This window comes from Carcharodon carcharias (assembly GCF_017639515.1).
Source record: "Carcharodon carcharias isolate sCarCar2 chromosome 39 unlocalized genomic scaffold, sCarCar2.pri SUPER_39_unloc_6, whole genome shotgun sequence".
In the NCBI taxonomy this organism is placed as follows: Eukaryota; Metazoa; Chordata; class Chondrichthyes; order Lamniformes; family Lamnidae; genus Carcharodon; species Carcharodon carcharias.
This window is the reverse complement of record NW_024470845.1, coordinates 471,229-492,252: the sequence shown is the minus strand read 5'-3', so window position 1 is coordinate 492,252 and position 21,024 is coordinate 471,229. Positions and strand designations below refer to the sequence as shown.

At 54.7% G+C, this 21,024-nt stretch overlaps 1 protein-coding gene across 5 annotated transcripts in view; it reads right to left on the bottom strand.

Annotated features, from left to right (window-relative positions):
- Positions 1–21,024, bottom strand: part of LOC121274989 — a 58,987-nt gene that overhangs the window by 2,645 nt on the left and 35,318 nt on the right. The window contains exons 2-7 of one of the 5 annotated variants that reach the window (XR_005942330.1): positions 19,451–19,551; positions 8,424–8,540; positions 5,409–5,442; positions 5,106–5,156; positions 3,954–4,035; positions 28–201 (exon numbers count right to left, since the gene is read on the bottom strand). Coding sequence is in view for 3 of the 5 variants with exons in the window: in XM_041182381.1 (XP_041038315.1) it covers positions 78–201; positions 3,954–4,035; positions 5,106–5,156; positions 5,409–5,442; positions 8,424–8,540; positions 19,451–19,551 (509 nt within the window). In the remaining 2 variants the exon portion in view is untranslated. The remainder of the gene's footprint in view (positions 1–27; positions 202–3,953; positions 4,036–5,105; positions 5,157–5,408; positions 5,443–8,423; positions 8,541–19,450; positions 19,552–21,024) is intronic. The other 4 variants (XM_041182381.1, XM_041182382.1, XR_005942331.1 and 1 more) reach the window with 4 other exon arrangements.

Below are 21,024 nucleotides of genomic sequence, written 5' to 3'. Positions count from 1 at the left end.
GTCCTTGCTCCTATTTGTTATGATCACCTGAGAGTGATAGAGAGAGAGACACGTACCTGTACCACCGAGTCCTTGCACTAATCCTCCATTTCTATAGGAACACTAATTTCCAACTGGGGGTGTGTACGACTCTGGGCTGCATCATTATTGAAGAGTGTACTTCCCTCTTCTGCTCCTCCTTCAGGCAGAGGCTTCTTCCTGCTGAAGGGAGAAACATGAATCGGATATCAGTGCAAACAGCTCCACCCACAGCCCGCATTGACCCATCCCCTTCACCATCCACTCCCCACCTCGGGAATAATATCCACTTGGTCTCAGCGGTGGGGGGGGTTTTCGAGACCCCACATCAGAGGTTTGAGCTCCACAACCCAGGCCGACACTGCACCCCCCCGCCCCCCACCCCCCAACGTGCCAGTACTGAGGGAGTGCCGCACTGTCGGAGGGAGATGTATATACTCTGGGTTCAATCTCCATAATCCAGGCCGACACTCCCCCCGGTGCCAGTACTGAGGGAGTGCTGCACTGTCGGAGGGAGATGTATATACTCTAGGATTTGAGATCCATAATCCAGGCCGACACTCACCCCGGTGCCAGTACTGAGGGAGCGCTGCACTGTCGGAGGGAGAGGTATATACTCTGGGTTTAATCTCCATAATCCAGGCCGACACTCCCCCCGGTGCCAGTACTGAGGGAGTGCTGCACTGTTGGAGGGTGATGTATATACTCTAGGATGTGAGCTACATAATCCAGGCCGACACTTCCCCCTGGTGTCAGTACTGAGGGAGTGCTGCACTGTTGGAGGGTGATGTATATACTCTAGGATGTGAACTACATAATCCAGGCCGACACTTCCCCCTGGTGCCAGTACTGAGTGAGTGCTGCACTGACCCAGGTAGATGTATATACTCTAGGATGTGAGCTACATAATCCAGACTGACACTCCCTCCGGTGCCAGTACTGGGGGAGTGCTGCACTGTCAGAGGTAGATGTATATACTCTAGGATTTGATCTCCATAATCCAGGCCGACACTCCCCCCGGTGCCAGTACTGAGGGAGTGCTGCACTGTCGGAGGGAGATGTGTATACTCTGGGTTTAATCTCCATAATCCAGGCCGACACTCCCCCCGGTGCCAGTACTGAGGGAGTGCTGCACTGTCGGAGGGAGATGTATATACTCTGGGTTTAATCTCCATAATCCAGGCCGACAGTCCCCCCGGTGCCAGTACTGAGGGAGTGCTGCACTGTCGGAGATAGATGTATATACTCTAGGATTTGAGATCCATAATCCAGGCCGACAGTCCCCCCGGTGTCAGTACTGAGGGAGTGCTGCACTGTCGGAGGGAGATGTATATACTCTGGGTTTAATCTCCATAATCCAGGCCGACACTCCCCCCGGTGCCAGTACTGAGGGAGTGCTGCACTGTCGGAGGGAGATGTATATACTCTAGGATTTGAGCTACATAATCCAGGCCGACACTCCCCCCGGTGCCAGTACTGAGGGAGTGCTGCACTGTCAGAGGTAGATGTATATACTCTAGGATGTGAGCTCCATAACCTGAGGGCAGTTGAGGGAAAGTCCTTCAATGGCTGTGAAACGTGGAGGGGCTGAAAGGTGTCAGTTTACAACGACAATCTTTATCCCTGTAGCCCCTTTAACGCCCCCAAGGCGCCTCGCTAGAGGGATTGGCCAATACAAACTGAACCCCAGCCCCACGATGAGATTGTAGGGACAGGAGACCAGACCTCGCTCAAAGTGGGGAGGCTTTAAGGAGCATCGTAAGGGAGGAAGGAGACAGAGTGAGAAGGAGAGAAAGAATGAGAGAGAGAGAAAGAGAGACAGAGAGGGGCGGAGAGGTTTACAGGAGGAATTCCAGAGCTTGGAGTCCCCCCTACTAACCACCAGGCCACTGGCAGAGCGAGTTGAAATCGGGGAGTCCTCGAGAGGCCGGAATTGGAAGAGCCACAAGAACTCGGAAGGTTGTGGGAGCTCACAGGGATAGGGAGGGTCTGTGGAGGGATTTGAACCCAGCATTTATTGCCCATCCCTAATTGCCCCTTGTGAAGGTGGTGGGTGAGCTGCCTTCTTGAGCAGCTCCAGTCCCTGTGGTGTAGGTACACCCACAGTGCTGTTAGGTAGGGAGTTCCAGGATTTTGTCCCTGTGGTGTAGGTACACCCACAGTGCTGTTAGGTAGGGAGTTCCAGGATTTTGTCCCTGTGGTGTAGGTACACCCACAGTGCTGTTAGGGAGGGAGTTCCAGGATTTTGTCCCTGTGGTGTAGGTACACCCACAGTGCTGTTAGGGAGGGAGTTCCAGGATTTTGTCCCTGTGCTCAAGGTACACCCACATTTCTTTATGCATGGATTTCGAGGAACTTGTCCATGTGGTGTAGGTACACCCACAGTGCTGTTAGGGAGGGTGTTCCAGCAGTTTGTCGCTCCGCTGTAGATACACCAACAGGGCTGTTAGGCAGCGATTTCCAGGATTTGTACCTGTGTTGTAGCTACACCCACAGAGCTTTTAGGGAGGGAGTTCCAGGATTTTGTCCCTGTGGTGTTGGAACTCCCACAGTGCTGTTAAGGAGGGATGTTCAGGATTATGTCCCTGTGGTGTAGGTACACTCACAGTGCTGTTAGTGAGTGAGTTCCAGGATTATGTCCCAGTGGTGTAGGTACACCCACAGTGATTTTAGGGCGGGAGTTCCAGGAATTTGTCCCTGTGCAGAAGATACACCCAAAGTGCTGTTAGGGAGGGAGTTCGCGGAATTTGTCCTTGTGGTGTAGGTACACACACAGTGCTGTTAGGGAGGGAGTTCCAGGATTTTGTCCCTGTGGTGTAGGTACACCCACAGTGCTGTTAGGGAGGGAGTTCCAGGATTTTGTCCCTGTGGTGTAGGTACACCCACAGTGCTGTTAGGGAGGGAGTTCCAGGATTTTGACCCAGAGACAGTGAAGGAACGGCCGATATATTCCCAAGTCAGGATGGTGAGGGGCTTGGAGAGGAACTTCCAGGTGGTGGTGTTCCCATGTGTCTGCTGCCCTTGTCCTTCTAGATGGTGGAGGTCGTGGGTTTGGAAGGTGCTGTCGAAGGAGCCTTGGTGAATTCCTGCAGTGCATCTTGTAGATGGTACACACGCTGCTGCTACTGTGTGTCGGTGCTGGAGGGAGTGAATGTTTGTGGATGGGGTGCCGATCAAGCGGGGCTGCTTTGTCCTGGACGGTGTCGAGCTTCTTGAGTGTTGTGGGAGCTGCACTCATCCAGGCAAGCAACTTGTTCCTTGTAGATGGTGGACAGGCTTTGGGGAGTCAGGAGGTGAGTTACTCGCTGCAGGATTCCCAGCCTCTGACCTGCTCTTGTAGCCACAGTATTTATATGGCTGGTTCAGTTCAGTTTCTGGTCAATGGTAACCCCCAGGATGATGATAGTGGGGAATACTGTGAGGGTAATGACAATGAATGTCAAGGGGAGATGGTTGGATTCTCTCTTGTTGGAGATGATCATTGCCTGGCACTTGTGTGGCGTGAATGTTACTTGCCACTTGTCAGCCCCAAGCCTGGATATTGTCCAGGTCTTGCTGCATTTGGACATGGACTGCTTCAGTATCAGAGGAGTCGCGAATGGTGCTGAACATTGTGTAATCATCAGTGAGGGGGTGAGGGGCCATGGAGAGATTTGAACGGGAGGATGAGAATTGTCGGGGCTGGAGGAGGTTACAGAGGTAGGGAGGGAGGGGGTGAGGGAGAGATTTGAACAGGAGGGTGAGTATTGTAGGGGCTGGAGGAGGTTACAGAGATAGGGAGGGAGGGGGTGAGGGAGGGATTTGAACAGGAGGGTGAGAATTGTAGGGGCTGGAGGAGGTTACAGGAATAGGGAGGGAGAGGGCAAGGGAGGGATTTGAACAGGAGGATGAGAATTTGAAAGTTATGAATTTGCACGAGAGACAGAATATCTTACCTCTCGCAATATGTGTTGTAAAGGATATATCCCACCAATCCCACTGCTCCGATTATGGCAATACCAAAACCAACACCCCGCCCTGAATGAAGCAAATTCAAGATGAGCAAAGATTCTCTCATGTAGCAAACACCCTCTCCCAACAGGGCAACATCTGGAGCTATATTCAGGGGCCAAGAGGGAGAAGGCATTTCATCAAATAGACAGAGAGAGAGAGAGACAGAGCGAGGGAGGGAGGGTGGGGATGGAGGGAGGGAGGGGGAGGAACAGGGGGAAGAGAGGGACAGATCGATGGGTTGAGGGGCTCGACAGAGGGAAGGACGAGATTGGGAGGGAGGGAGAGACGGAGGGACGCGTGGAGGGCGTGCTGGAGGGAGTGAGGGAGAGGAAGAGGGAGGGATGCATGAAGAGATAGAAAGAGGTTCTGCCAGAGGGAAGCACAGGAGGGGGTGAAGTAAAATGAGGGAGAGGGCAGCATAGGCAGGCAGAAGGATAGAGGGGGTGAGGGAGAGAGAGAGGGGAGGGATAGAGGGGGAGATAGAAAGAGGTACTGACTGAGGGAGGGACTGAGGGAGTGAGGGTGAGAGAGAGGGAGGGAAGCATCGACAGACTGAGGGATAGAGTGAGTGAAGGAGAGAGAGGGGGAGGGATAGAGGGAGAGATAGAAAGAGGTACTGACTGAGGGAGGGAGAGAGGGACAAAGGGTGAGAGAGGGAGAGAAGCATAGAGAGAGAGGGAGGGAATGCAGGACTGGGGGATTAAGAGAGAGGGAGGGATGGAGGGAAAGATATAAAGACATACTGACACGAAGGGACAGAGGCGGTGAGGGAAGGAGAGGGGAAGGGATAGAGGGAGTGACGTAGAGAGAGAGTGAGGTAGAGAGAGGAGGGATGGAGAGACAGATGGAAAGAGGTACTGACGGAGGGAGGGACAGAGGGAGTGAGGGAAATAAAGGGGGGAGAAAAGCATCGATAGACAGAGTGATAAAGTGGTTGAGGAAGAGAGAGAGAGGGGAGGATAAAGGCAGAGAGAGAAAGAGGCACAGGCTGAGGGAGAGGGAGAGGGAGGGAGTGATAGAGGGAGGGAAGAATGGCCAGTCGGCTGGAGGAGATGAGAACGAATGTTCTTGTGCTGATGATGACCAGTTCTTACCAATATACAGGCTATCATTTTTAACCATGGGTGTCGTCTTAACCTTCACACCTGGAGAGAGGGAGCAGATTCAAACCGGTTAGTAATCCCATCAGAGAGACACCAAACACCAAACAGCGGCAGGACTAGACTGATCTCAGGGTGAGGAGGGGGGTGTGTGTGTGGGGGAGAGGGGAAGGGTATCTGGGAAGAGGGAGGGCTATCTCAGGGAGGAGGAGTGGGGGCGTGCATTTGAAGGAAGTGGGGAAGGACAGGGAGGGGTATGTAAAACACAAGTTGAAGAGAATAGAAATCGAGACTCACCAGTATAAATGACGTGGAACTCTTGCTTATCATCCTTGAAGAGAGGGCGCAGGGTGAATTAGACACAAGACAGGAAGGAATAAACCATCATTTTAGTCAATGATTTGTCCAGCTCATTCACAGGTTTAACATTTAAACTGACTTATAGAGACCGGAAGAGAGAGAGAGAGAGACAGAGAGCAAGAGAGAGAGGCAGAGAACAAGAGAGAGACAGAGAGAGAGACAGAGAGAGAGAGACAGAGTGAGAGAGACAGAGAGCGAGAGAGAGAGAGAGAGAGACAGAGCGAGAGAGAGAGGCAGAGAGAAGGAGACATTGAGAGAGAGACAGAGAGAGAGAGACACGCACACATGGGGGGGCGGTGGGAGAGAGAGAGAGAGGGAGAGACAGAGAGAGAGGGGGAGAAACAGAGAGAGAGAGGGGGAGAGACAGAGAGAGACAGAGGGAGAGACAGAGATAGGGAGAGAGAGAGAGGTGGGGAGAGACAGAGAGAGACAGAGGGAGAGACAGAGATAAGGAGAGAGGAAGAGACAGAGAGAGGGGGCGGGGGAGAGACAGAGAGAGAGAGTCAGAGAAATAGAGAGAGAGGGAGACTATGAGAGAAAGAGACAGAGAGAGAGAGTCAGAGAAATAGAGAGAGAGGGGGGAGAGACAGAGAGAGACAGAGGGAGAGACAGAGATAGGGAGAGAGGAAGAGACAGAGAGAGAGAGAGGTGGGGAGAGACAGAGAGAGAGAGTCAGAGAAATAGAGAGAGACAGAGAGAGGGAGACAATGAGAGAGAGAGACAGAGAGAGAGTCAGAGAAATAGAGAGAAAGAGAGAGGCCGAGAGAGGGAGACAATGAGAGAGAGACAGAAAGAGAGAGAGAGAGAGAGTCAGAGAAATAGAGAGAAAGAGACAGAGAGAGGCAGAGAGAGGGGGACAGAGAGAGAGACAAAAAAGAGAGGCAGAGAGAGACAAACAGAGAGAGGGAGAGAGAGATGGAGAGCGAGAGAGAGAGAGAGAGGCAGAGAGAGAGGGAGACAATGAGAGAGAGACAGAGGGAGAGACTGAGGGAGAGGGAGAGACAAAGAGGGAGGGGGAGAGACAGAGAGAGAGGGGGAGAAACAGAGAGAGAGAGGGGGAGAGACAGAGAGAGACAGAGGGAGAGACAGAGATAGGGAGAGAGGGAGAGACAGAGAGAGAGAGGTGGGGAGAGACAGAGAGAGACAGAGGGAGAGACAGAGATAGGGAGAGAGGAAGAGACAGAGAGAGAGGGGTCGGGGGAGAGACAGAGAGAGAGAGTCAGAGAAATAGAGAGAGACAGAGAGAGGGAGACAATGAGAGAGAGAGTCAGAGAAATAGAGAGAGAGAGAGAGGCTGAGAGAGGGAGACAATGAGAGAGAGACAGAGAGAGAGATAGAGAGACAGAGAGAGAGAGTCAGAGAAATAGAGAGAGAGAGTGGAAGAGACAGAGAGAGACAGAGGGAGAGACAGAGATATGGAGAGAGGGAGAGACAGAGAGAGGGGGGAGGAGAGACAGAGAAAGAGAGTCAGAGAAATAGAGAGAGACAGAGAGAGGGAGACAATGAGAGAGAGACAGAGAGAGAGAGAGTCAGAGAGAGAGAGTCAGAGAAATAGAGAGGCAGACAGAGGCAGAGAGAGGGGACAGAGAGAGAGAAACAAAAAGAGAGAGAGGCAGAGAGAGACAAACAGAGAGAGGGAGGGAGAGATGGAGAGCGAGAGAAAGAGAGGCAGAGAGAGGGAGACAATGAGAGAGAGACAGAGAGAGAGACAGAGAGAGAGAGACGGAGAGAGACAAACACACATGGGGAGGGTGGGAGAGAGAGAGAGACAGAGGAGAGACAGAGGGAGAGGGAGAGGCAAAGAGGGAGGGGGAGAGACAGAGAGAGACAGAGGGAGAGACAGAGATAGGGAGAGAGGGAGAGACAGAGAGAGAGAGAGGGTGGGAGAGACAGAGAGAGTCAGAGAAATAGAGAGAAAGAGAGAGGCCGAGAGAGGGAGACAATGAGAGAGAGAGAGAGAGAGTCAGAGAAATAGAAAGAGAGAGAGGCAGAGAGAGGGAAACAATGGGAGAGAGACAGAAAGAGAGAGAGAGAGACAGAGAGAGAGAGTCAGAGAAATAGAGAGAGAGAGGGGGAGAGACAGAGATAGGGAGATAGGGAGAGACAGAGAGAGAGAGGGGGAGAGACAGAGAGAGAGAGTCAGAGAAATAGAGAGAGACAGAGAGAGGGAGACAATGAGAGAGAGACAGAGAGAGAGAGTCAGAGAGAGAGTCAGAGAAATAGAGAGAGAGGCAGAGAGAGGGAGACAATGAGAGAGAGACAGAGAGAGAGAGAGTCAGAGAAATGCAGAGAGAGGGAGACAATGAGAGAGAGACAGAGAGACAGAGAGAAAGAGAGAGAGACAGAGAGAGAGAGTCAGAGAGATAGAGAGAGAGAGAGAAATAGATAGAGAGAGAGACAGAGGCAGACAGAGGGAGACAGAGGGAGAGAAAAAGAGAGAAAGGCAGAGAGAGAGAGACAGAAAAAGAGACAGAGAGAGAGAAAGGCGGGGAGAGGGAGGCAGAGAGAGACAGAAAGAGAGAGAAAGAAAGGGAGACAGACAAAGAGAGAGACAAAGAGACAGAAACGAGGCAAAGGGAGGCAGAAAGAGAGACAGAGGGGAGAGGCAGAGAGAGGGAGGCAGAGAGAGATACAAAAAGAGAGAGAAAGAGACAGAGGGAGAGAGAGACACATAGACAGAGAGACAGAGAGGGTGAGAGAGAGACAGAGAGAGAGATAGAGACAGAGACAAGAGGAGGGGACAGAAAGAGAGAAACATAGAGAGACAGAGATTTGGAGCAAAAAAATGCAGAAAGATTCAGAGAAAGTGGGTGAGAGCGATACAGGGATAAGCAGGAAGATAAAGAGACAGTGAGAGAGACACAGGCACAGGCACAGATTGAAGCAGAGAGACAGACAGTCAGCTCAGAGAATAAGAGAGGCAGAGAAAAAAGAGTTCAGAATAATACTTACCGTATAACATTTAAGCTCAATAACATGACATCCCTGAATGGTGAAAAAGTTGGGACCAGGGAAATCCATGAGAGGATGGAGGAATTCAGGTGGAGGACTTGTATAAACAATAGTATTCTATAAGACAGAGAGAGGGATGGAGAGAGCATTCTACATCAGGACAAGATCAGAACACGAAACCGGAATTGATAATCACAAATAGTTCGATTCACAAAATCAGCAACCATGTCTCCCTCAATCCCTACCTACCCACCTTCTCCCCGTCTCCCTCAATCCCCACCTACACAACTTATCCCCGTCTCGCTCAATCCCGACCTACCCACCTTCTCCCCGTCTCCCTCAATCTCCACCTACCAAGCTTCTCCCCATCTCCCTCAATCCCCACCTACCCACCTTCTCGCAATCTCCCTCAATCCCCACCTACCCACCTTCTCCCCGTCTCCCTCAATCCCCACCTACACAACTTATCCCCGTCTCCCTCAATCTCCACCTACCCAGCTTCTCCCCATCTCCCTCAATCCCCACCTACCCACCTTCTCGCAATCTCCCTCAATCTCCACCTACCCACCTTCTCCCCGTCTCCCTCAATCTCCACCTACCCAGCTTCGCCCCATCTCCCTCAATCCCCACCTACCCACCTTCTCACCGTCTCCCTCAATCCCCACCTACCCTCCTTCTCCCCGTCTCCCTCAATCCCCACATACACACCTTCTCCCCATCTCCCTCAATCCCCACCTACACAACTTATCCCCGTCTCGCTCAATCCCCGCCTACCCACCTTCTCCCCGTCTCCCTCAATCCCCACATACACACCTTCTCCCCATCTCCCTCAATCCCCACCTACACAACTTATCCCCGTCTCGCTCAATCCCCGCCTACCCACCTTCTCACCGTCTCCCTCAATCCCCACCTACCCTCCTTCACCCCGTCTCACTCAATCACCACCTACCCACCTTCTCCCCGTCTCCCTCAGTCCCCACCTACACACCTTCTGCCCGTCTCCCTCAATCCCCAGCTACCCACCTTCTGCCCGTCTCTCTCAATCCCCACCTACCCAGCTTCTCCCCATCTCCCTCAATCCCCACATACCCACGTTGTCCCCGTCTCCCTCAATCCCCACCTACCCGACTTCTCCCCTTCTCCGCCAACCCCACCTACCCACCTTCTCCCTGTCTCCCTCAATCCCCACCTACCCTCCTTCTCCCCGTCTGACTCAATCACCACCTACCCACCTTCTCCCCGTCTCCCTCAGTCCCCACCTACACACATTCTCCCCGTCTCCCTCAATCCCCACCTACCCACCTTCTCACTATCTCCATCAATCCCCACCTACTCACCTTCTCCCTGTCTCCCTCAATCCCCACCTACACACCATCACCCCATCTCCCTCAATCCACACCTACGCACCTTCACCCCGACTCCCTCAATCCCCACCTACCCACATTCTCCCCGTCTCCCTCAATCCCCACCTACCCAGCTTCTCCCCATCTCCCTCAATCCCCACCTACTCACCTTTCCCCGTCTCCGCCAACCCCCACCTACCCTCCTACTCCTCGTCTCCCTCAATCCCCACCTACCCACCTTCTCCCCGTCTCCCTCAATCCCCACCTACCCAACTTCTCCCCGTCTTCCTCAATGCCCACCTCCCCAACTTGTCCCCGTCTCCCTCAATCCCCACCTAGCCGCCTTCACCCCGTATCCCTCGATCCCCACCTACCCAGCTTCCCCCCGTCTCCCTCAATCCCCACCTATCCACCTTCTCCCCGTCTCCCTCAATCGCCACCTACCCACCTTCTCCCCGTCTCCCTCAATCCCCAACTACACATCTTCTCCCTGTCTCCCTCAATCCCCACCTACCCACCTTCATCCCATCTCCCTAAATCCACACCTACACACCTTCTTCTTGCCTCCCTCAATCCCCACCTACCCACATTCTCCCTGTATCCCTCAATCCCCTCCAACCCACCTTCACCCCATCTCCCTCAATCCACACCTACCCACCTTCTCCCCGTCTCCCTCAATCCCCACCTACCCTCCTTCTCCACTTCTCCCTCAATCCCCACCTACCCACCTTGTCCCCATCTCCCTCAATCCCCACATCCCCACCTTGTCCCCGTCTCCCACAATCCCCACCTACCCGCCTTCACCCCGTAACCCTCAATCCCCACCTACCCGCCTTCACCCCGTCTCCCTCAATCCCCACCTACCCGCCTTCACCCCGTCTCCCTCAATACCCACCTACCCACCTTCTCACCATCTCCATCAATCCCCACCTACTCACCTCCTCCCTGTCTCCCTCAATCCCCACCTACACACCATCACCCCATCTCCCTCAATCCACACCTACGCACCTTCTCCCCGTCTCCCTCAATCCCCACCTACCCACATTCTCCCTGTCTCCCTCAATCCCCACCTACCCAGCTTCTCCCCATCTCCCTCAATCCCCACCTACTCACCTTTCCCCGTCTCCGCCAACCCCCACCTACCCTCCTACTCCTCGTCTCCCTCAATCCCCACCTACCCACCTTCTCCCCGTCTCCCTCAATCCCCACCTACCCAACTTCTCCCCGTCTTCATCAATGCCCATATCTCCAACTTGTCCCCGTCTCCCTCAATCCCCACCTAGCCGCCTTCACCCCGTATCCCTCAATCCCCACCTACCCACCTTCTCCCCGTCTCCCTCAATCCCCACCTACCCATCTTCTCCCCATCTCTATCAATCCCCACTTACCCAACTTCTCCACGTCTCCCTCAATCCCCACCTACCCACCTTCTCACGGTCTCCCTCAATCCCCAACTACACATCTTCTCCCTGTCTCCCTCAATCCCCACCTACCCACCTTCATCCCATCTCCCTAAATCCACACCTACCCACCTTCTCCCCGTCTCCCTCAATCCCCACCTACCCATCTTCTCCCCGTCTCTATCAATCCCCACTTACCCAACTTCTCCATGTCTCCCTCAATCCCCACCTACCCACCTTCTCTCCGTCTACCTCAATACCCAACTACACATCTTCTCCCTGTCTCCCTCAATCCCCACCTACCCACCTTCATCCCATCTCCCTAAATCCACACCTACACACCTTCTTCTTGCCTCCCTCAATCCCCACCTACCCACATTCTCCCTGTATCCCTCAATCCCCACCTACCCACCTTCAACCCATCTCCCTCAATCCACACCTACCCACCTTCTCCCCGTCTCCCTCAATCCCCACCTACCCACATTCTCCCCGTCTCCCTCAATCCCCACCTACCCACCTTGACCCCGTCTCCCTCAATCCCCACATCCCCACCTTGTCCCCGTCTCCCACAATCCCCACCTACCCGCCTTCACCCCGTCTCCCTCAATCCCCACCTACCCGCCTTCACCCCGTCTCCCTCAATACCCACCTACCCACCTTCTCACCATCTCCATCAATCCCCACCTACTCACCTTCTCCCTGTCTCCCTCAATCCCCACCTACCCAGCTTCTCCCCATCTCCCTCAATCCCCACCTACTCACCTTTCCCCGTCTCCGCCAACCCCCACCTACCCTCCTACTCCTCGTCTCCCTCAATCCCCACCTACCCACCTTCTCCCCGTCTCCCTCAATCCCCACCTACCCAACTTCTCCCCGTCTTCCTCAATGCCCACCTCCCCAACTTGTCCCCGTCTCCCTCAATCCCCACCTAGCCGCCTTCACCCCGTATCCCTCAATCCCCACCTACCCAGCTTCTCCCCGTCTCCCTCAATCCCCACCTACCCACCTTCTCCCCGTCTCCCTCAATCCCCACCTACCCATCTTCTCCCCGTCTCTATCAATCCCCACTTACCCAACTTCTCCACGTCTCCCTCAATCCCCACCTACCCACCTTCTCCCCGTCTCTCTCAATCCCCAACTACACATCTTCTCCCTGTCTCCCTCAATCCCCAACTACCCACCTTCATCCCATCTCCCTAAATCCACACCTACACACCTTCTTCTTGCCTCCCTCAATCCCCACCTACCCACATTCTCCCTGTATCCCTCAATCCCCACCTACCCACCTTCACCCCATCTCCCTCAATCCACACCTACCCACCTTCTCCCCCTCTCCCTCAATCCCCACCTACCCACATTCTCCCCGTCTCCCTCAATCCCCACCTACCCAGCATCTCCCCATCTCCCTCCATCCCCACCTACCCACCTTCTTCCCGTCTCCGCCAACCCCCACCTACCCTCCTTCTCCACGTCTCCCTCAATCCCCACCTACCCACCTTGTCCCCGTCTCCCTCAATCCCCACATCCCCACCTTGTCCCCGTCTCCCACAATCCCCACCTACCCGCCTTCACCCCGTATCCCTCAATCCCCACCTACCCGCCTTCACCCCGTCTCCCTCAATCCCCACCTACCCGCCTTCACCCCGTCTCCCACAATCCCCACCTACCCGCCTTCACCCCGTCTCCCTCAATCCCCACCTACCCGCCTTCACCCGGTCTCCCTCAATACCCACCTACCCACCTTCTCCCCGTCTCCCTCAATCCCCACCTACCGATCTTCTCCCCGTCTCACTCAATCCCCACCGACCCGCATTCACCCCATCTTCCTCCATCTCCACCTACCCACCTTCTCCCCGTTTCCCTCAATCCACACCTACCCAACTTCTCCCCGTCTCCCTCCATCCCCACCTACCCACCTTCTCACTATCTCCATAAATCCCCACCTACCCACCTTCTCCCTGTCTCCCTCAATCACCACCGACCCACCTTCTCCCCGTCTCCCTCAGTCCCCACCTACACACCTTCTGCCTGTCTCCCTCAATCCCCACCTACCCACCTTCTGCCCGACTCTCTCAATCCAAACCTACCCAGCTTCTCCCCGTCTCGCTCAATCCCCACGTACCCACATTGTCCCCGTCTCCCTCAATCCCCACCTACCCACCTTCTCCCCGTCTCCCTCAATCCCCAGCTCCCCACCTTCTCCCCATCTCCCTCAATCCCCACCTACCCGCCTTCACCCCGTCTCCGTCAATCACCACCTACCCAGCTTCTCCATGTCTCCCTCAATCCCCTTCTACCCACCTTCTACCCGTCTCCCTCAATCCCCACCTACCCAAATTCTCCCCGTCTCTCTCAATCCCAACTTACACAATTTCTCCCCATCTCACTCAAAACCCACCAACCCACCTTCTCCCCGTCTCCCTCCATCCCCACCTACCCACCTTCTCACTATCTCCATAAATCCCCACCTACCCACCATCACCCCATCCCCCTCAATCCACACATTCCCACAATCTCTCCGTCTCCCTCAATCCCCACCTACCCACCTTCTCCCCGTCTCCGCCAACCCCCACCTACCCTCCTACTCCTCGTCTCCCTCAATCCCCACCTACCCACCTTCTCCCCGTCTCTCTCAATCCCCACCTCCCCACCTTCTCCCCGTCTCCCTCAATCCCCACCTACCCACCTTTTCCCCTTCTCCCTCAATCCCCACCTACCCACCTTTTCCCCGTCTCCCTCAATCCCCACCTACCCACCTTCTCCCCGTCTCTCTCAATCCCCACTTTCCCACCTTCTCCCCGTCTCCCTCAATCCCCACCTACCAACCTTCTCGCCGTCTCCCTCAATCCCCAACTACACATCTTCTCCCTGTCTCCCTCAATCCCCACCTACCCGCCGTCACCCCATCTCCCTCAATCCACACCTACACACCTTCTCCCCGTCTCCCTCAATCCCCACCTACCAAGCTTCTCCCCATCTCCCTCAATCCCCACCTACCCACCTTCTCCCTGTCTCCGCCAACCCCCACCTACCCACCTTCTCCCCGTCTCCCTCAATCCCCACCTACCCACATTCTCCCCGTCTCCCTCAATCCCCACCTACCCACCTTCTCCCCGTCTCCCTCAATCCCCACCTACCCCACCTTCAACCCATCTCCCTCAATCACCACCTACCCTCCTTCTCCACGTCTCATTCAAACACCACCTGCCCACCTTCACCCCGTCTCACTCAGTCACCACCTACCCACCTTCTCCCCGTCTCCCTCAGTCCCCACCTACCCACGTTGTCCCCGTCTCCCTCATTCCCCACCAACCCGCCTTCTCCTCTTCGACGCAAACCCCACCTACAATCTTTCTCCCTGTCTCCCTCAATCCCCACCTACCCACCTTCTCCCCGTCTCCCTCAATCCCCAGCTCCCCACCTTCTCCCCGTCTCCCTCAATCCCCACCTACCCGCCTTCACCCCGTCTCCCTCAATCCCCACCTACCCGCCTTCACCCCGTCTTCCTCAATCCCCACCTACCCACCTTCTCCACGTCTCACTCAATCCCCACCTACCCTCCTTCTCCACGTCTCACTCAATCTCCACCTACCCAACTTCTCCCATTCTCCCTCAATCACCACCTACCCTACTTCTCCGCGTCTCACTCAATCACCAGCTACCCACCTTCTCCCCGTCTCCCTCAGTCCCCACCTACACACCTTCTCCCCATCTCTCTCAATCACCACTTTTCCACCTTCTCCCCATCTCCCTCAATCCCCACCTACCCACCTTCTTCCTGTCTCCCTCAATCCCCACCTACCCACCTTGTCCCCGTCTCCCTCAATCCACACCTACCCACCTTCTCACCATCTCCCTCAATCCCCACCTACACACCTTCACCCCGTCTCCCTCAATCCCCACCTACCCACATTCACCTCATCACCCTCAATCCCTACCTACCCACCTTCTCCCCGTCTCGCTCAATCCCCACATACCCAGCTTCTCCCAGTCTCCCTCAATCGCCACCTACCCTCCTTCTCCGTGTCTCACTCAATCACCAGCTACCCACCTTCTCCCCGTCTCCCTCAATCCCAAGCTCCCCACCCTCTCCCCGTCTCCCTCAATCCCCACCTACCCGCCTTCACCCCGTCTCCCTCAATCCCCAGCTACCCGCCTTCACCCCGTCTTCCTCAATCCCCACCTACCCACCTTCTCCCCGACTCCCTCAATCCCCACCTACCCTCCTTCTCCACGTCTCACTCAATCACCACCTACCCACCTTCTCCCCATCTCCCTCAATACCCACCTACCCTCCTTCTCCACGTCTCCCTCAATCCCCACCTACCCAACTTCTCCCCGTCTCCCTCAATCCCCACCTACACGCAGTCACCCCATCTTCCTCAATCTCCACCTACCCACCTTCTCCCAGTCTCCCTCAATCACCACCTACCCTCCTTCTCCGCGTCTCACTCAATCTCCAGCTACCCACCTTCTCCCCGTCTCCCTCAGTTCCCACCTACACACCTTCTGCCCATCTCCCTCAATCCCCACCTACCCACCTTCTTCCTGTCTCCCTCAATCCCCACCTACCCACCTTCACACTGTCTCCCTCAATCCACACCTACCCACCTTCTCCCCTTCTCCATCAATCCCCACCTACCCACCTTCTCCCCGTCTCCCTCAATCCCCACCTACCCACATTCACCTCATCACCCTCAATCCCTACCTACCCACCTTCTCCCCGTCTCGCTCAATCCCCACATACCCACCTTCTCCCAGTCTCCCTCAATCGCCACCTACCCACCTTCTCCCCGTCTACCTCAATCCGCACCTACCCACCTTCTTCCTGTCTCCCTCAATCCCCACCTACCCACCTTCTCCCCATCTCCCTCAATCCCCACCTACCCGCCTTCACCCCGTCTCCGTCAATCCCCAGCTCCCCACCTTCTCCCCATCTCCCTCAATCCCCACCTACCCGCCTTCACCCCGTCTCCGTCAATCACCACCTACCCAGCTTCTCCACGTCTCCCTCAATCCCCATCTACCCACCTTCTACCCGTCTCCCTCAATCCCCACCTACCCAACTTCTCCCCATCTCTCTCAATCCCAACTTACACAATTTCTCCCCATCTCACTCAAAACCCACCTACCCACCTTCTCCCCGTCTCCCTCCATCCCCACCTACCCACCTTCTCCCTGTCTCCCTCAATCCCCACCTACCCACCATCACCCCATCCCCCTCAATCCACACATTCCCACATTCTCTCCGTCTCCCTCAAACCCCACCTACCCAGCTTCTCCCCATCTCCCTCAATCGCCACCTACCCACCTTCTCCCCGTCTCTGCCAACCCCCACCTACCCTCCTACTCCTCGTCTCCCTCAATCCCCACCTACACACCTTCTCCAAGTCTCTCTCAATCCCCACCTCCCCACCTTCTCCCCGTCTCCCTCAATCCCCACCTACCCACCTTTTCCCCTTCTCCCTCAATCCCCACCTACCCACCTTTTCCCCGTCTCCCTCAATCCCCACCTACCCACCTTCTCCCCGTCTCTCTCAATCCCCACTTTCCCACCTTCTCCCCGTCTCCCTCAATCCCCACCTACCAACCGTCTCCCCGTCTCCCTCAATCCCCAAATACACATCTTCTCCCTGTCTCCCTCAATCCCCACCTACCCGCCGTCACACCATCTCCCTCAATACACACCCACCCACCTTCTCCTTGTCTCTCTCAATCCCCACCTACCCACATTCTCCCTGTCTCCCTCAATCCCCACCTACCCACATTCACCCCATCTCCCTCAATCCACACCTACACACCTTCTCCCCGTCTCCCTCAATCCCCACCTACCCACATTCTCCCCGTCTCCCTCAATCCCCACCTACCAAGCTCCTCCCCATCTCCCTCAATCCCCACCTACCCACCTTCTCCCTGTCTCCGCCAACCCCCACCTACCCATCTTCTCCCCGTCTCCCTCAATCCCCACCTACCCACCTTCTCCCCGTCTCCCTCAGTCCCCACCTACACACCATCTGCCCGTCTCTCTCATTCCCCGCCTACCCACGTTGTCCCCGTCTCCCTCATTCCCCACCAACCCGCCTTCTCCCCTTCGACGCAAACCCCACCTACCATCTTTCTCCCTGTCTCCCTCAGTCCCCACCTACCCACCTTCTCCCCATCTCCCTCAATCCCCAGCTCCCCACCCTCTCCCCGTCTCCATCAATCCCCACCTACCCGCCTTCACCCCGTCTCCCTCAATCCCCACCTACCCGCCTTCACCCCGTCTTCCTCAATCCCCACCTACCCACCTTCTCCACGTCTCACTCAATCCCCACCTACCCTCCTTCTCCACGTCTCACTCAATCTCCACCTACCCAACTTCTCCCAGTCTCCCTCAATCACCACCTACCCTCCTTCTCCGCGTCTCACTCAATCACCAGCTACCCACCTTCTCCCCGTCTCCCTCAGTCCCCACCTACACACCTTCTCCCCATCTCTCTCAATCACCACTTTTCCACCTTCTCCCCATCTCCCTCAATCCCCACCTACCCACCTTCTCCCCGTCTACCTCAATCCCCACCTACCCACCTTCTTCCTGTCTTCCTCAATCCCCACCTACCCACCTTCTCCCCGACTCCCTCAATCCCCACCTACCCACCTTCTCCACGTCTCACTCAATCACCACCTACCCACCTTCTCCCCATCTCCCTCAATACCCACCTACCCTCCTTCTCCACGTCTCCCTCAATCCCCACCTACCCATCTTCTCCCCGTCTCCCTCAATCCCCACCTACCCGCAGTCACCCCATCTTCCTCAATCTCCACCTACCCACCTTCTCCCAGTCTCCCTCAATCACCACCTACCCTCCTTCTCCGCGTCTCACTCAATCACCAGCTACCCACCTTCTCCCCGTCTCCCTCAGTCCCCACCTGCACACCTTCTCCCCATCTCTCTCAATCACCACTTTTCCACCTTCTCCCCATCTCCCTCAATCCCCACCTACCCACCTTCTCCCCGTCTACCTCAATCCCCACCTACCCACCTTCTTCCTGTCTGCCTCAATCCCCACCTACCCACCTTCACCCCGTCTCCCTCAATCCACACCTACCCACCTTCTCCCCTTCTCCATCAATCCCCACCTACCCACCTTCTCCCCGTCTCCCTCAATCCCCACCTACCCACCTTCTCCCCGTCTCGCTCAATCCCCACATACCCACCTTCTCCCAGTCTCCCTCAATCGCCACCTACCCTCCTTCTCCGTGTCTCACTCAATCACCAGCTACCCACCTTCTCCCCGTCTCCCTCAGTCCCCACCTACACACCTTCTGCCCGTCTCCCTCAATCCCCACCTACCCACCTTCTGCCCATCTCTCTCAATCCCCACCTACCCACCTTCTCCCCTTCTCCGCCAACGCCCACCTACCCTCCTTCCCCCCGTCTCCCTCAATCCCCACCTACCCAACTTCTCCCCGTCTCCCTCAATCCCCACCTACCCTCCTTCTCCGCGTCTCACTCAATCACCAGCTACCCACCTTCTCCCCGTCTCCCTCAGTCCCCACCTACACACCTTCTCCCCATCTCCCTCAATCACCACTTTTCCACCTTCTCCCCATCTCCCTCAATCCCCACCTACCCACCTTCTCCCCGTCTACCTCAATCCCCACCTACCCACCTTCTTCCTGTCTCCCTCAATCCCCACCTACCCACCTTCACCCCGTCTCCCTCCATCCCCACCTACCCACCTTCTCACCATCTCCCTCAATCCCCACCTACCCACCTTCACCCCGTCTCCCTCAATCCCCACCTACCCACATTCACCTCATCACCCTCAATCCCTACCTACCCACCTTCTCCCCGTCTCCCTCAATCCCCACCTACCCTCCTTCTCCACGTCTCACTCAATCACCACCAACCCACCTTCTGCCCGTCTCTCTCAATCCCCACCTACCCACCTTCACCCATTCTCCCTCAATCACCACCTACCCACTTCTCCCCATCTCCCTCAATCCCCACCTATCCACCTTCTGCCCATCTCTCTCAATCCACACCTACCCACCTTCTCTCCATCTCCCCAAATCCCCACCTACCCACGTTCTCCCCGTCTCCCTCAATCCCCACCTACCCACCTTCTCCCGTTTTCCTCAATCCCCACCTACCCACCTTCTCCCCTTTTCCCTCAGTCCCCACGTACCCACCTTCTCCCTGTCTCCCTCAATCCCCACCTGCCCACCTTCTCCCAATGCCTCAATTGCCATTCAGGATCTTTACAATTGAATTGCCTAGGCTGTGAATGAGACTCACATTATAGGAGAGTTGCATGTCTGTACAGTTCACTGGCTCCCTGTTAATAGTATTATTTTCTTCAGTACAATGATAGTCTTCATAACGGATAGGGATAATACCTGTGGAGAAATGGATTCTTGTCAAAAGCTTTAAAAAATTAAATGCTTTAATGTTATCAATGACCATCAGAGTCCCAACATTTCACAGGAACAGGAGCATTTCAAAATCTCATGAGACAAACTTCAGCAGGGAAGGAACATTGATCATGCAGCAGGACAATTTAACATTTTTTTCCTGTGGTTCTCTCATTCGAATGGCCAGAGAGAAAATAGCAAGTAATAATTCAAATCCAATCGGGGGTTTCGGGGTGGTTTATATACAGAATAACAGATACCCGGGAGTGAGTTACAGACTGGAATCTAATCGAGGGGTTTGGGGTGGTTTGTATATAGAATAACAGATTCCCGAATGTGAGTTACAGACTGGAATCTAATCGAGGGGTTCGGGGAGTTTATATACAGAATAACAGATACCCGGGAGTGAGTTACAGACTGGAATCTAATCGATGTATTCGGGAGAGGTTTATATATAGAGTAACAGATACCCAGGAGTGAGTTACAGACTGGAATCTAATCGAGGGGTTTGGGGTGGTTTATATATAGAATAACAGATACCCGGGAGTGAATTACAGACTGGAATCTAATCGAGGGGTTCGGGGAGGTTTATATATAGAATAACAGATACCGGGGAGTGAGTTACAGACTGGAATCTAATCGAGGGGTTTGGGGGGGTTTACATATAGAATAACAGATACCGGGGAGTGAGTTACAGACTGGAATTGTCTCGAGGGGTTCGGGATGGTTTATATATAGAATAACAGATACCCGGGAGTGAGTTACAGACTGGAATCTAATCGAGGGGTTCGTGGTGGTTTATATATAGAATAACAGACACCCGGGAGTGAGTTACAGACTGGAATCTAATCGAGGGGTTCGGGGGGGTTTATATATAGAATAACAGATACCCGGGAATGGGTTACAGACTGGAATCTAATCGAGGGGTTTGGGGGGGTTTACATATAGAATAACAGATACCGGGGAGTGAGTTACAGACTGGAATTGTCTCGAGGGGTTCGGGATGGTTTATATATAGAATAACAGATACCCGGGAGTGAGTTAAAGGCTGGAATCTAATCGAGGGGTTCGGGCTGGTTTATATACAGAAAAGCAGATACTCAGGAGTGAGTTACAGACTGGAATCTAATCGTGGGGTTCAGGGTGGTTTACATATTGAAAAACAGATACCCGGGAGTGAGTTAAAGACTGGAATCTAATCGAGGGGTTCGGGGCGCTTTATATATAGAATAACAGATACCCGGGAGTAAGTTAGAGACTGGAATCTAATCGAGGGATTCGGGGCGCTTTATATATAGAATAACAGATACCTGGGAGTAAGTTACAGACTAGAATCTATTCGACGGGTTCTGGGTGGTTTATCTATAGAATAACACATACCCGGGAGTGAGTTACAGACTGGAATCTAATCGAGGGGTTCGGCTGGTTTATATATAGAATAACAGATACCCGGGAGTG